This window comes from Leopardus geoffroyi, chromosome A2, assembly GCF_018350155.1.
Source record: "Leopardus geoffroyi isolate Oge1 chromosome A2, O.geoffroyi_Oge1_pat1.0, whole genome shotgun sequence".
Taxonomy (NCBI): Eukaryota; Metazoa; Chordata; class Mammalia; order Carnivora; family Felidae; genus Leopardus; species Leopardus geoffroyi.
The window spans coordinates 20,353,852-20,368,576 of NC_059331.1; the positions used below are offsets into that span (position 1 = coordinate 20,353,852).

General features: G+C 39.9%; 1 protein-coding gene across 3 annotated transcripts in view; it reads left to right on the forward strand.

The window, feature by feature from the left end:
- RAD54L2 (RAD54 like 2) overlaps window positions 1-14,725 on the forward strand; it is a 116,566-nt gene that overhangs the window by 32,735 nt on the left and 69,106 nt on the right. For all 3 annotated transcript variants that reach the window (XM_045492970.1, XM_045492972.1, XM_045492971.1), the window contains one exon: window positions 14,240-14,432. In XM_045492970.1, coding sequence (XP_045348926.1) covers window positions 14,294-14,432 — 139 coding nt within the window. In that variant the 5' untranslated portion in view covers window positions 14,240-14,293. The remainder of the gene's footprint in view (window positions 1-14,239; window positions 14,433-14,725) is intronic.

Here is a 14,725-nt window from a genome sequence, read left to right on the forward strand (position 1 = left end):
CCTGTCTGCCAAGGTGCCAAGCAGGAAGCTCTTGTCCAAATTATTAGATGGACCTTGTTACTGTGGTGCTATCTTGTTGGTTTCTACTAGATAGCTTCTAGAGCTGTTAACCTGGCATCTTCTGGTGCTGTCCTACCTTCATGACTCTCGTATACCCAGTATTCAAGTACTCACTATCAGTAATTTCTTTGACGGATAGTAATTTTAGAGACTTTGGGGAGCAAAAGTATAATCCATAGAGAAGCTATAAAATAGCACACTTAATCTTGGGTTTTACTAATTCTGAAATTTGAAATGGAATGTATTTCATAGTTCTTGATCAAGGTAACAGCAACACTAAAGCAGCATTTGTGAAATGGCACAAGTTCTTTCCATACTTTTATGTTAGTGGCATTTTTTAGAAGCCTGTCCAACCTCAAAATATGTAATTATTCTTATAATTTCAATATTTTATTTATTATAGAGAGTTTATAAATAACTACAGTTTGTATAGTACTAATATCAAGTCAAAAATATACATAGAAGCCTGCCTCGTATGTCATATCCAAACTAGTGTAAAAATAATGTTATGAACTTCATTAAGAGCAGGCACATTTGGAATGTGAAGAGGCTCACTTGTCAGAATTGTTTGTTGTGGAAGCTATTGTTTTTTGTTTGTTTTTTGTTTTTATCTTTAGTTAACGGGAGAGATGATTAGGAGATTCCGGAACTCCTTGTGATGTGGAGGGTTCAGTAGTTTCTTGGTTAGCTTGGCTGAGTGGCAGCTCTAGCCCTGCATTTGTAACTAGGCCAGTGCCACCATTGACTTAGCTGGGCCTTTCATTCAGCTCCCTGTGATGTGACAGTGAGTTGCACTCCTTCTTGTATGCTGTGGTGAGCAGGAGGGAAGCTTAGCTCCTCATCCTGTCCTTTTTCTATCACTTACTACCTTTCTGTTTTTCATGCATTTGTATTTTGCCCATGGTGCTGGGGCAATGTCCACTTGAGAACAAGCCACAAGAATGAGTAATAACTACTTGTTAAGTAAAAGCCCAGAAGATTGGAACTTCCTTAACTTTGCCCAAACCCAGCCCTGGAGTGTGTCCTTGAGATTTGGCAGTTGTCTCTAGGTGTTCCACTTTTATTCTTCACTCTCAATCAACTAGATTATTCTTGGATGGTGGATGCCAACTTTTGTAGGTTGGCATAGTGAGTGCTGATGCGACAGAGGCTTGGTTTAATTCCAGGGCAGCCTCACCCTGGTTAGAGAGCAACTGTGCAGGCCTAGACTGTATCCTTAACTGCACTAGGGTACATGAGTATCTTGGGCACCAGGGATCAAGTATGTTTAGTGTGATTAGGGAAGAAAATACATCGTAAATTTCCTAGTGGGACAGAAACATCATTTTTTTTTTTTTATTAAGGATATCATTTTAAATTATGATTAGATTTGATTTGGTATTTTTATTTACTCAAATGCTACAGACTTCTTTGGTGTCCCCAAATGACACTGTTATTGATTCTTTCTGTTTTGGAGTCAGATAGTCTTATGGCTTCTTGCTCTGCATCATTCTTTGAGGCATGTATATTGTATCACTTCCACAATGCCTGGCAGAATGTCTTTATTATGTCATACATAGGCTTTGGACCGAATTAATTGCTAGCCTTTCTGCCTTTTCTTTTGACCATTATTTCTACAAAATAACTACCAGCTACTTTTTTCTTTGAAGTATTTCCTCAAGCTTTTTGTTCATCTCAGTCCGTGACCTTTATCCCCTCTATCATTATAGTATCTCATGGCCATAAGATTACTATGTGGATTATTTTGATCTCTTATACCTCCCATATGGTGTAATGAAGTTGTGGCCTTGCCTCCATGGAATAAGCATCTTTTTCTGAAGAGTGATGAGTACATGGTTTGGTGTATGTACCCACACAAGCCATGTTGCAGTCTTTGAGAGATGGCCTTTCTTCCCAAGGGTTAATGTCCATTTTTACATCATTTCTGTTTACAGAGATGAGGTTTCCCTGCAGGTCCCCTTCTTACTTGCAAAATCTGTAGCCTGAGTTTTGTCCAGATTCCATATGCTTTTCCTCAAAGAATTATAGGAGTATTCGTTTGAAAGAAGAAGCTTTTTTTCTACTTCACTATATTGGCTTTAGGTCAAGTACACACTCTTTTTCCTCCACCTGTTTTTGCTAATGTTCAGATGTCACTGTTTTTGTCAATATTCATGTCCAGTGTTAGACCAGAGAGAGACTTATAGGGCACGTTTACTTAACTGGTTCAGTGGTATGAATCTTAAGCTACTTATTTCTTTAATGCTGAAGTGTGTGAAGTGTGTGTGTGTGTGTAAGAGCCTAAGAAACTGGGCACAGGTTGAATAACCTTGGCCATAAAGTAACAGTGAAACATGTAATCTAGATAGATTACATAAGTCTCCTTAGAAGATTGTTCAGAATTGGGCCACATCTACACAAAGAAGGAGGACAAGCTGGTGAGTCCAATTTCTACCTGCTGGTGGGGTGCTGTTTGTTTATGCCATTGACCAGACCTAGAGCCTTCCAGAGGGAACCCAGGTGAGACTTGCCTCAGAGATGATTCCAGTTCCTGCTGGGCTCCCGAGGAAGAGGGAGAGAGGCCTACCCCCTACCAAGAGGACATCCTGTCTGTGCATGAGGATGCTGGGAGGCTTAATTTAATTAGCCTTTTTAACCCTATGTTTTTTGTGTCTTAACGGAAAGGAAGTTTCATACTAATTTGTTACTAATTAACTATAGAGAATAGTCAGCTAGGTAATCCTTCAAATCTGTACTTTGAAAGAAGGTATTTTTATACTTGGTAAGTGTTTAAATCTTTGGAAAACTAGGAATAGATAATTTTATTCTCTTTTTCACTATCTTTTAGAAGGTTGTTTATTTATTTTTGCCACTAAAGACTTCATTGGTGTATTTCCTAAAGACGTTTTCTTATATAATCACAAAATAATTCTCAAGATCAGGAACTATAATATTGATATAATACTATTGTCTAAACCATAGTCCATATTCCATTGCTTCAACTATTCTCAGTTCTGGCTTTTATAGCTATTTTCTTCCCCAGACCCAGGATCTCATCCAGGATCCCATGTTGCATTTAGTCTCCTCTAATCTGAAATTATTCTTCAAGAATTATTTTATGTATATGGTGGGGTATACATGGTTAGCCCCTGGATTCTTGTCTTCTAGTTCATATTCTGATCCTTACTTCCTCATGGCATTCTGGAGAAAGGTGCTGCCACCTTGAGAAAAAAGGGATTGTATTTGAATGGAACTCATTTTGATTCTTCTACATTTTGGTAGCTACTAATAGATTTGGCAGTCTAAGAGGGTGTGTTGGCCAAAGGAGGTATCTAATAACAGGTGATGGTTAGACTCTATATGTAATTTGAACTGCTTGCATTACTAATGATCCTCATTGGTTCTGCTAGTTTTTCATTACTCTCATAATCAGTTTTTATTATCCGTTGGAAATATAGAAAATAATGCATATTTGATCGGTGGTTCTTTTCCTTTTTTGTGATTTGAGAGGTAAATGCAGTATGGATTCCCATTTACAAATCCCTGTGCCATTTAATAATTTAAGTCCACTGGAAATGTGACATTTAGTAATTTAAAGGTGCAGGCTACCTCTTGCATTGAAGTAAATACCACAGTTTATTTTTGCACATGTGAAGTCAAGAAATAATAGATCTTCAGACTTTTTGTTGCACTTTTTACTATGGTTTGTCACTTAAATCTTTATGGCACCGGGATATTTCCCAGTACCAATAACCAATTCTCTGATTCTCCAGATACCAAATGGGTGTCCAACAATTCATTTCTGACACTATTCCAAGTTAGCAGAGACCTAAGGCTAAGGGCTCTCAGTCCCATAAGACTTTCCCCTACTTCAGATGCCAGTTGTAAGTCCTTGGCTATCCATACTTCTGACTGACCATAAATCAGGGCTCCCATGACCCCCTTCCTTAGGCTCAATAATTTGCAAGAATTACTCACAGAACTCAGGAATATACTTATGTTTACTGGTTTATTTGAAAGGACACAGCTCAGAACAGCTAAGCGGAAGAGATGCATAGGGCAAAATAGGGGGAGGAGTGGCATGGAGTTCAATGCCTTTTCCAGTTGTCCCATTCTCCCAGCGTCTCAGTGTATTCACTGACCCAGAAGCTCTCTGAATCTCAGTGTTCAAGAGTTTTTATAAAACTTACTCTCCAGCTCCCCATCTCCCATCTTGGGAGGTTGGTGGGCAGGGCTGAAAGTGCCAGTCTTTTAGTCACTTGGTCTTTTTGGTGACCAGTGCCATCATGAGGCTGTCTAGGGGCTCTACCCTAAGTTACTTTGTTGGCACGGATTCAGCTGTGATCAAAAGAGGGCTCAGGATAAACAGCAGAAGACACTCCTGTCACTCAGAAAATTCTAAGGGTTTGGGAGCTCTGCCAGGAACCAGGGAAAAGGACCAAATATATTTTTGTTTTGTACCAAAGGCACCATAGGAGTATGCACCTGACTAGTCTTACCATTCACTTTAGAACTGTGAAGAGTGGAGCCAGATGAGTTTACTTATATTGGTGTGCCTGGCTGGCTGGCTGGCTGGCTCAGCTGGTAGAGCATGTGACTCTATTTTTTTTTTTTTTTAATGTTTATTCATTTTTGAGAGATGGAGAGAGACAGAGTGTGAGTACGGGAGGGGCAGAGAGAGAGGGAGACAAAGAATCTGAAGTACACTCCAAGCTCTTAGCTGTCAGCACAGAGCCTGACACGGGGCTCGAACCCATGGACTGTGAGATCATGACCTGAGCTGAAGTCGCATGTTTAACTGACTGAGCCACCCAGGCGCCTGGAGTATGTGACTCTTGATCTCAGGATCGTGAGTTCAAGCCCCACGGTGGGTGGGGAGCCTACTCAAAAAAAAAAAAGCATAGAAACGTTTATGTCTTTAAGGAGCTTAGCTTAGCACACAGAGTGCCCAAGTTACTGGCAAAACTAAATCAAAAACTTGAGTAAGCATGTAAATACAGTGATATTAGTATATCATATTTTTCCTATAGAATATTTTGAAAATATGCATGTATATCACAAAATAGTAGTTATCCATTAAAATTTTAGTTAATTGGTAGTAGATACCAATTTAGGAAAAACATAGTATGCAACCTGTATACCATGTAGTTATAACTATTTAAAAATGAATGACAACTGAAAATCTCAAGCAATCAACATCAACTCAGCAAATTAGTGGCTATTTGCATTATAGAAGGATTCATGTAGAGTTCCTGCTATAGTTTTATTTTTAAAAGTTTTGATTTATTGAAATGCTACTAGCACAGAGCTTTTCAGGACTGTATCTGGTACATAAGTTGACTAGATATGGAGAGATCTTCCCCAAAGTTGGTGCTGAATGTTTGCAGGACTATGAAGGGCAAACCATCCCCTCTGTGCTCAGCTTGTGTTTGTCTGAGTTTGAAGACAACCAGCCTTGAGCTCCATGGCTCTGTGATAGTTAGAAACTCCTAAGAGAAAGGAAGAGCCTCAGAGGGCTGGGGCTTTGGGAACAGACTGGTCAGGGACAGTGGAGGTGGTTGTAGATAGAGGGAGTTGGAGAGATGAGACACTGGCCATGATTTGGCTTCTCTCCAAGCCACTTCAGTCTTACCATCTAGTAGATAAACCCGACCTGCTTTTAGGCTGATCTGCACTCAGGGCTGGTTTGGGCCTCAGCAAGCCTAGGGAAAGTAGGCCAAACATGCCCCCACCATGTAGATCCTTATCTCTGTCATCCTCACTTTAAGAATTGAGAGCTGTGTGGAAAGAGATACAGGGGTCACAAGTTGAATGGTAACATATTTAGCCAGAATTGCTTTTACTCTGTATTCAGAGATCCAGGGACCTTACTTTTATTTTTAATTTTAATTTTAATTTTAATTTTAATTTTTATTTTTATTTTCATTTTTACTATTTTTATTTTTATTTTTTTACTGCCCTTAGATTATACTGATGGTTTAAAATATACGTGTGGCATATGTGTGTGTGTGTGTGTGTGTGTGTGAGAGAGAGAGAGAGAGAGAGAGAGAAGAGAGAGAAGAGAGGGAGAGAATTTTTCAGAGCCCAGATTCCTCTGGGGAACATTGGCTATGTCACATAGCCTTCTCACAGCCAAAGCTGTCACTGCTGCTTTAGTTCATATCTTACCAACTCAATTGTTTGCTGCCTCCCTCCCCCCTTTTTTTCCATCTGACTCCATGGAGAATTAAATGAGCCTTTAATTTGCTCCTCTCAGCAGTGGCCTTCTAGAGTTTTACTCCTACTTATTCAAAATACCTGAGACTGACCCTGCAGGGATGCGCTGCTCAGTGACCTCTTGGATGAAGAACCTAAGTCAGGGAGCAAACACAAGAAACCTCAGCCCTTGGCCATTTTAAAGAGGTTGGAGATTATAGTAAAAGTAAAAATTTGACTTTTCAAATGTAGTGTTAACTTTAGTCACTGAGAAAGTTTGCCCTTGATGCTGAATTACATCTATAAAATAACCTGTATACCATTAATATATCAGATTAATCTTGTACTTTTTTATCTGAATACAGTATGAAACTGTCCAGATATTTTTTGTTGTTCATGTAATGTGATTCTGTTTGTTACATTTTTTTAAATGCTAATTTTTCTTTATGATTCCTGAAAATATGGACTCTAAGACTATAGATTTCAAACTATTTGGTCTCAGAATCCTTTTATACTCTTAAAAATTATTGAAGATCCCAAAAACCTTTTGTTTATATGGGTTATAATGGTTAATCTTCACTGTATTAGAAATTAAAACAAATTAAAAATATCAATTTCTTTAAAAAGTAATAAACTTGGAGCACTTGGGTAGCTCACTCAGTTAAATGTCCACCTCTTTTTAAATTTTTTAATTTATTTTATTTTATTTATTTTTTATTTTTTAAAATTTACATCCAAGTTAGTTAGCATATAGTGCAACAACGATTTCAGGAGTAGATTCCTTAATGCCCCTTACCCATTTAGCCCATCCCCCCTCCCACAACCCCTCCAGTAACCCTCTGTTTGTTCTCCATATTTAAGAGTCTCTTACGTTTTGTCCCCCTCCCTGTTTTATATTATTTTTACTTCCCTTCCCTTGTGTTCATCTGTTCTGGGTCTTAAAGACCTCATATGAGTGAAGTCATATGATATTTGTCTTCCTCTGACTAATTTTGCTTAGCATAATACCCTCTGGTTCCATCCACGTTGTTGCAAATGGCAAGATTTCATTCTTTTTGATTGCCGAGTAATACTCCATTGTGTATATATACCACGTCTTCTTTATCCATTCATCCATCAATGGACATTTGGGCTCTTTCCATACTTCGGCTGTTGTTGATAATGCTGCTGTAAACATTAGGGTGCATGTGTCCCTTCGAAACAGCATACTTGTATCCCTTGGATAAATGCCTAGTAGTGCAATTGCTGGGTCGTAGGGTAGATCTATTTTTAATTTTTTGAGGAATCTCCATACGTTTTCCAGAGTGGCTGCACCAGTTTGCATTCCCATCAGCAGTGCAAAAGAGATCGATCCTCTTTCTCCACATCCTTGCCAACATCTGTTGTTGCCCGAGTTGTTAATGTTAGCCATTCTGACAGGTGTGAGGTGGTATCTCATTGTGGCTTTGATTTGTATTTTCCTGAAGATGAGTGATGTTGAGCATTTTTTCATGTGTCAGTCGGCCATCTGGATGTCTTCTTTGGAGAAGTGTCTATTCATGTCTTTTGCCCATTTCTTCACTGGATTATTTGTTATTTGGGTGTTGAGTTGGATAAGTTCTTTATAGATTTTGGATACTGACCCTTTATCTGGTATGTCCTTTGCAAATATCTTTTCCCATTCCGTCGGGTGCCTTTTAGTTTTGCTGATTGTTTCCTTCACTGTGCAGAAGCTTTTTCTTTTGATGAGGTCCCAGTAGTTCATTTTTGCTTTTGTTTCCCTTGCCTCCAGAGACGTGTTGAGTAAGAAGTTGCTGCAGCCGAGATCAAAGAGGTTTTTGCCTGCTTTCTTCTCGAGGATTTTGATGGCTTCCTGTCTTACTTTTAGGTCTTTCATCCATTTTGAGTTTATTTTTGTGTATGGTGTAAGAAAGTGGTCGAGGTTCATTCTTCTGCATGTCGCTGTCCAGTTTTCCCAGCACCACTTGCTGAAGAGACTGTCTTTATTCCACTGGATATTCTTTCCTGCTTTGTCAAAGATTAGTTGGCTATACGTTTGTGGGTCCATTTCTGGGTTCTCTGTTCTGTTCCATTGATCTGAGTGTCTGTTTTTATGCCAGTACCATACTGTCTTGATGATAACGGCTTTGTAGTACAGCTTGAAGTCCACCAACTCTTGATTTTAGCTCAGGTCATGATCTCATGGTTCGTGAGACTGAGCTCTGTGCTGACAGAAGCATTCTCGGGATTCTCTCTCCCTCCCTCTCTGCCCCTTCCTCTCACTCTCTCTCAAAATAAATAAATAAACATTAAAAACAATTAAAATAATAAATTCAATATGTATTAAATAATTTTTAATGAAAAATAATTGTTTTCCAAAAGAAAAAAATTAGAAGAGTTGAATTGTTTAACACATTTGAAAATTTGAAAATGTCTGATTGAATAGAGATAGCTAGATCTTCAGATCTGCTTCTACATATAATTTGTTGTCACTTATTGTTTTGTTAATTTACTGTATTGTAGAAGTAGATGAAGAAGGCAGGTGGAAAATGGATGAGTGTTTTAATAGCCTTTTCAGGTAATTGTGGGTATTCTTTAATACTGTATCTAAACTCTGACAAGTGGTAGTTTCTTCAAGGTTAATTGTAATATGGAATTCGAAACCACATCCAGGAACTTCTTGTATTCTATTACATTAAAATCCATTGGTCTGTCTTGCACTTCGGATGGTTCTTTAACCCATGTATGATTTTGACTTTGTGGCTCCCTTGAAAGTGTCTTCAGGACCCCAGGGGTCCCTGGACCATCCTTTGAGAATTGCTGTCATAGAATCTGGAAGGGATCTTGAAGATGAACTAGAGTCCATCTCTCTCCTGGCTAGAATAAGAGGGGTAATGGAAGCTGAGGGAGAACTGATTTGACCAAGGTTATGCAGCTAGTTTCCCATAGAGCTATGGCTAGAATTTAGGGTTTTGTTTTGTTTTGTTTTGTTTTGTTTTCTCTTTTAAGAGAGACAGAGACAGCATGAGAGGGGGAGGGGCAGAGAGAGAGGGAGAGAGAGAATCCCAAGCAGGCTTTGCACTGTCAGCACAGAACCTGATATGGGGCTCAAACCCACACACCATGAGATCATGACCTGAGCCGAAACCCAAGAATCAGACTCTTAACCACTGAGCCACCTAGGCATCCCTGGAATTAAGATTTCTTGACTGATTCTGTAAACATGGCTCCAGTGCCTCTGTTGTGCTTTGTGCTGAGTCCCTGGGCCTGGCCCCACTGCATTGCCTTTTGGGGAGAGTTGTCTCCTGTGGCTTTCCTCCTTAGAGCCCTGAATGTTTTGTTCACCTTCTTTTCTTTATTTTGTCTTAATTAAGCTCCACATTGCCAAAAGTCTCATTAATAAAATATTTCAAGCTGTGTCACTTTCTAGCTCTGTACCTGCTTTGTGTGTATTAAATGTGTTCTTAAGTGACTGGAAGGTTATTAAAAGGCATTTTGAGTACATATATGCATTGGGCTTTTGTCTTGCCCAGGAAAGGTGTTTTGAAATAATTTCAGAGATCCACAGTTGATCTCTCAGCAGACTGGAAGAATCTTGTTGATACCCTGTGAGTACTGGAAATGGACTGAACTCTTTTTTTAAAAAGTCTTTGAATTATATAAATTGCTTGACTAATGTGTTTCTTTGAAGTGTTGCCTAAAGTTTTAGACTGAATGTTTTCATGCTTTTAAGACTTCATACCCCTTGCAAATTAGCATAAATGCATGGTTTTGTTTATACTCTTAATGGAAAAAGAAGTGTACATGGCACTCACTGTGGAATTGCTTTGAGATAATTTGAGGAAATTTAATACAACTCAAGGTTACCAAAATTAATGAGGACATGGCAGTTTGGAATGGTTTCTTTTATATCAAACATAGCATCAGGATGCTGCCGAGGACCTCTGAAATTGCATGGGCTGCCCCACAGTGGTGAGGCAGTATGTGCCCACAGTTCTATGATTTTAGTGTGCACTGTCCAAGCATGGTCTGCTTTGTGAACAAAGGCTTTGCTAGTATGTGTGTGTGTCTTTGTGTTTTTCTCTCCTGTGTATTCTCCTCCCCAGCGGTGTGTCTTAGGGCTGTGCCCGCATGATTAATTTCACTGATTCTTAGCCAGGCACCACTCTATAGACAGGTGACATTGTTTTTGAACTTAGCAGGGCAGAGGAACCAAATTTTCCTTTACTCTCAAGGCTGTAAGGGGCTGGCCTGGGATTGGCTGTGGGTTTCTTCATAACTATATATAGTCTCTTTTAGCAAACACAATATATTAAACTGTAGACCTTAACATATTACTTAGGGATTGGATATTTACTTTTCAGAGTGATTCTTTTTAGAGTTTCTTTAAATAGCTAGTTCTCTAGTTTCATTAAGATAAAATTTGATTCCCAGAATTTGCTTTGTAGGAATACAGGTCCTCATTAAGGTGTAGCACACCCATAATCACTCTCCTAGCGCTCCTCTTCCCTGGAGGTTGAGGCAGTGTTTCACATGGGCTGAGGAGCAAATGAGGGAGATACATTTTTTCCTTATCACCTTTTTCCTCACCTCTAACAGTTCTACTGAGAGCTAATTTCTTGAATCAGGCTGTCTGTGTTTGAAAGGCTGTGCCCACATGGAAGTGTTTGTATGTGTGGATACCCTTATAGACAGAATGTAATTGACTGTGCTGCTGCCCCCCAAGGTTAACTATTCCTCTGACATTTTCCCTTTGTTGCTTTTTTTTGTTTTTTGTTTTTGATGTTTATTTATTTTGAGAGAGCGTGCATGCATGTGCATAAGCAGGGGAGGGGCAGAGAGAAAGGGAGAGAGAGAGTCCCAAGCAGGCTCCATGCTGTAAGCCCAGAGGCTGAACCGTGAGATCATGACCTGAGCTGAGATCAAGGGTCAGACACTTAACCAACTGAGCCACCTGGGCATCCCTGTTGCTTTTTTGAAGGAGATCAGTAACAGCAAAACCTGCCCTTTGAGTCGTTGGTATGATTTTGAAGAGTGGAGAAAATTCATTTGTGTCATCTCTGTAAAGAAATTTTAGTGGCTCTTACAAGGTAGGGAAAGAGAATAACCAAATTTGGTGGGATTTAAGAAATCTATCACTCTCCACTTTATTCTGTTATGGGCATCTGATGGCCTGGGTACTATTTTATTTTTAAATAATTTTATTTTTTTATTTTAACATTTATTTATTTTTGAGAGACAGAGACAGAGCGCGAGCAGGGGAGGGGCAGAGAGAGAGAGGGAGACACAGAATCTGAAGTAGGCTCCATGCTCTGAGCTATCAGCACAGAGCCTAATGTGGGGCTTGAACCCACAAACCGCAAGATCATGACCTGAGCTGAGGTCAGACACTTAACTGACTGAGCCACCCAGGTACCCCTGGCCTGGGTACTATTTTAAAGTGTCCTGTACTTAAAATGTTTTGAGTAGGGGCCTGGACCAATGTCTCAAATTCTAGTAGTATGTGTGGTTGTTGATTTTTTTTTTTTAAGTGTTTTTTTATTTTTAAGAGAGAGAGAGAGAGAGACAGAGCTTGAGTGGGGTAGGGACAGAGAGAGAGGGAGGGAGATACAGAATCCGAAGGCTTTGAGGTGTCAGCACAGAGCCCGATGCAGGGCTCAAACTCACAAACTGTGAGATCATGACCTGAGCTGAAGTCGTATGCTTGACTGACTGAGCCACCCAGGCGCCCCTGGTTGTTGATGTTTAATTGATATTTGCTTCTATCTATTAGCAGCTTGGGACTGAGGTTATTTTGAAGATGTTTGTTAACTAGGTTTACAGGAGGCTTCTCATTATTATTGTTTACCTCTAAGTGATTGTCATTCTTCCACAACTACACAATTTCTTCTCTGAAATGACAGACATTCAGATTACATTAAGGTACTTGCTAATTAAAAATTGTCTTCTAAAAGCCACTCCATAATCAACCAAACACACTGTAAGCAAAACACTTATCTCAAGCAGTCTAGGATGAACCAGAGGGGTTATGCTGATTATAAACATTGACTTCCACATACAGAGTAGCTGCTGTTGAGTTATCATCATTACTCATCTTCAGAATAATTTTCATTTCCAAAGCTGCTGACATCTAATTGATTTACTACTTCCTTTCAAAACCTAATGAACTTAAAGATATAGGATAGTTATTCCCTGAGAAATTTGGAATTTGTCACTCAGTGAATGGTGACTCAGCATTAGTTATATTAATTTATATTTGTGGAACACCTTTTTTCCCTGTGCCTTAATACACTTTGTGCGTGTTTTGGAAGTGCGTTATTAATGCAAAAATTTTAATTTTATTACTAAATCATTTCACAGATTTTTTTTTTTTGGTTTCATTGTCTTGAGAGGCTAAGTGCATGACCCACCAGGACACATACACACTCATAATTCCTGTGGCTTTTAACTAAACAGTCTTGAACTTAAATTCTAGCTTTCTAGAACTCTAAAGGATCCAGTTTACTTCATTTTGTTTCAGGAGGACATAAAAATTCTGTTTCAAATTGTGTCTGGACCTTAATAAGAGATTTCAGTTCTGCAATAGTTTTTGTGTTGAATAATTAGAGACTTGTATTTTAGTTTTTATTTTGGGAGATGGGAGGAATTTTAGGATAACCTGATTGTGGATGTGGTTGTCTGTAGCAGTTTGTCCTATAAAAGATTATTTATTTTGTGTTCTTCCTCCACATTTTATTATGAAAAATTTGAAATATACAGAAAAATGGAAAGAATTAGTCAGTGAATCTTTATGTTAACATTTTGCTATATTTGCTTTATCTCAGAGCAGTCTTTACCTTGTTTTTGTCCCCCTCAAGAAGAAATGACTTTTATAGCTGATAGTAAAGTAGACCAAGTGAGAGCAAAAGAGTGAGACAGACAGACATGCACAGTGCCTGGCACATAGAAGAGTTAATAGAGCAAGTTGGCAAATGAGGGAGCTAACGTGAATGAATGAATGAATGAATTGATCTAAATAGGACGTGCTTCCAGCTCCAGGCCACAAAGAAACAGTTCTCAGCTAAATACCTGCCCTTAGGGATTTACTGTTTGGTCTGAAGGTGAGAAACCACAGAAGGCAAACCACTTTGCCAGGTAACCCATGTGAAGGCTTCAGTGAAGGTCAGCATAGTCAAGCATGGCTATTGGAGTTCAGAAGCAGGAATATGATCCCAGAAGACTGGGGCAGTTGACCAAGACTTCTTGGAAGAAATGGAGCTGGAATTGGGCTAAGAGGTAGGACAGAACCTGAGAGCAGAGATGGGCGCAGGGGCATTCTGGCCCATGGGGAGCCTGAGGTTCCCCACATACTTGGGAGGAGTGGGAGTGTGCTAAACAGCCAGCTGCCTGCTGGAAGCCTTCTATTCAGGTTGTTAGAGAGTGGACTGCCTTCTGGGTAGTGCTCCAAGGCAGGACCTGGCCCTGCTCTAGGCAGTACCCACTCACTCCCTGTTCCTTGAGTACTCCCAGTTACTCTTACTCCTGGGCTCTGCCCTTGCTGCTCACTCTCCATAGAACACACTCTCCCCAGATGTCTGTGTGTCTCCCTCTTCTTCTGGCCTCTGTTCAATGAGAACTTCTCCCTGATCTCTTTCTGGCATGCACCAGCTTCTTAGCACTGCCCAACATGCTTCCTACTGTGTCCCCAAAGCCTAGTATAGTGCCTGTGATTATATATCTATAATGTGTATTTGTATATGTATGGATAAATAGAAATATAGAGAGTTGATGCTCAGGAAGTTGAAGGAATGAACAAATGGTAATTCTGAGGCATAGAGTGTGTTTGGTCACTTTAAGATATTTTCATGTCCAAGCAGCTAAGAGAAACTTGAGCTTCTCAGGGTTAGTGCACTTGTGAGGAAGGTGGAGATTCGGATATGGTTAGCTTGCCCTTCCAGGGCATTCATCCTTGGCATTTTCTCTTTGAAAGAATCCTGTTCCTAAGTGAAGCCCTTGGTGATTCTGATGCCTCTTTTCTTTCTTTCAGGACCCCTGCAGTGTACCATGAGTCGGTAATGCCCACTGAGGACCTCTGGGAGCCATGTCAGACGAATCCGCCTCAGGGAGCGATCCAGACCTGGACCCGGACGTGGAGCTGGAGGATGCGGAAGAGGAGGAGGAGGAGGAGGAAGTGGCAGTGGAGGAGCACGGCAGGGATGACGCGGAAGACCTACTGGATGGTGAGTGGCTCTACTGAGTGACATGGGTTGTCTTTTCTTTTCTTCTAGTGGATTTTTTGCTGGAAGAGCATGGTATTTCCAGTTGGATTTCTTAGGTCATCTATTGTGAGAAGGCAGACACTGGTTGCATAGCAACAGTTAACTCATAAGCTCTTTCTCAGGAAGTGAATTGTTGTTCTTCTATCTAGGCCTCACTTTAGTGCTGGAAGAACCTTTAGCATTTAACTCATCTTTGACAGACATGTGGATTAGATTCAAAGATTTGAGAGTAGAGCATACTTGCCCGAGTCATG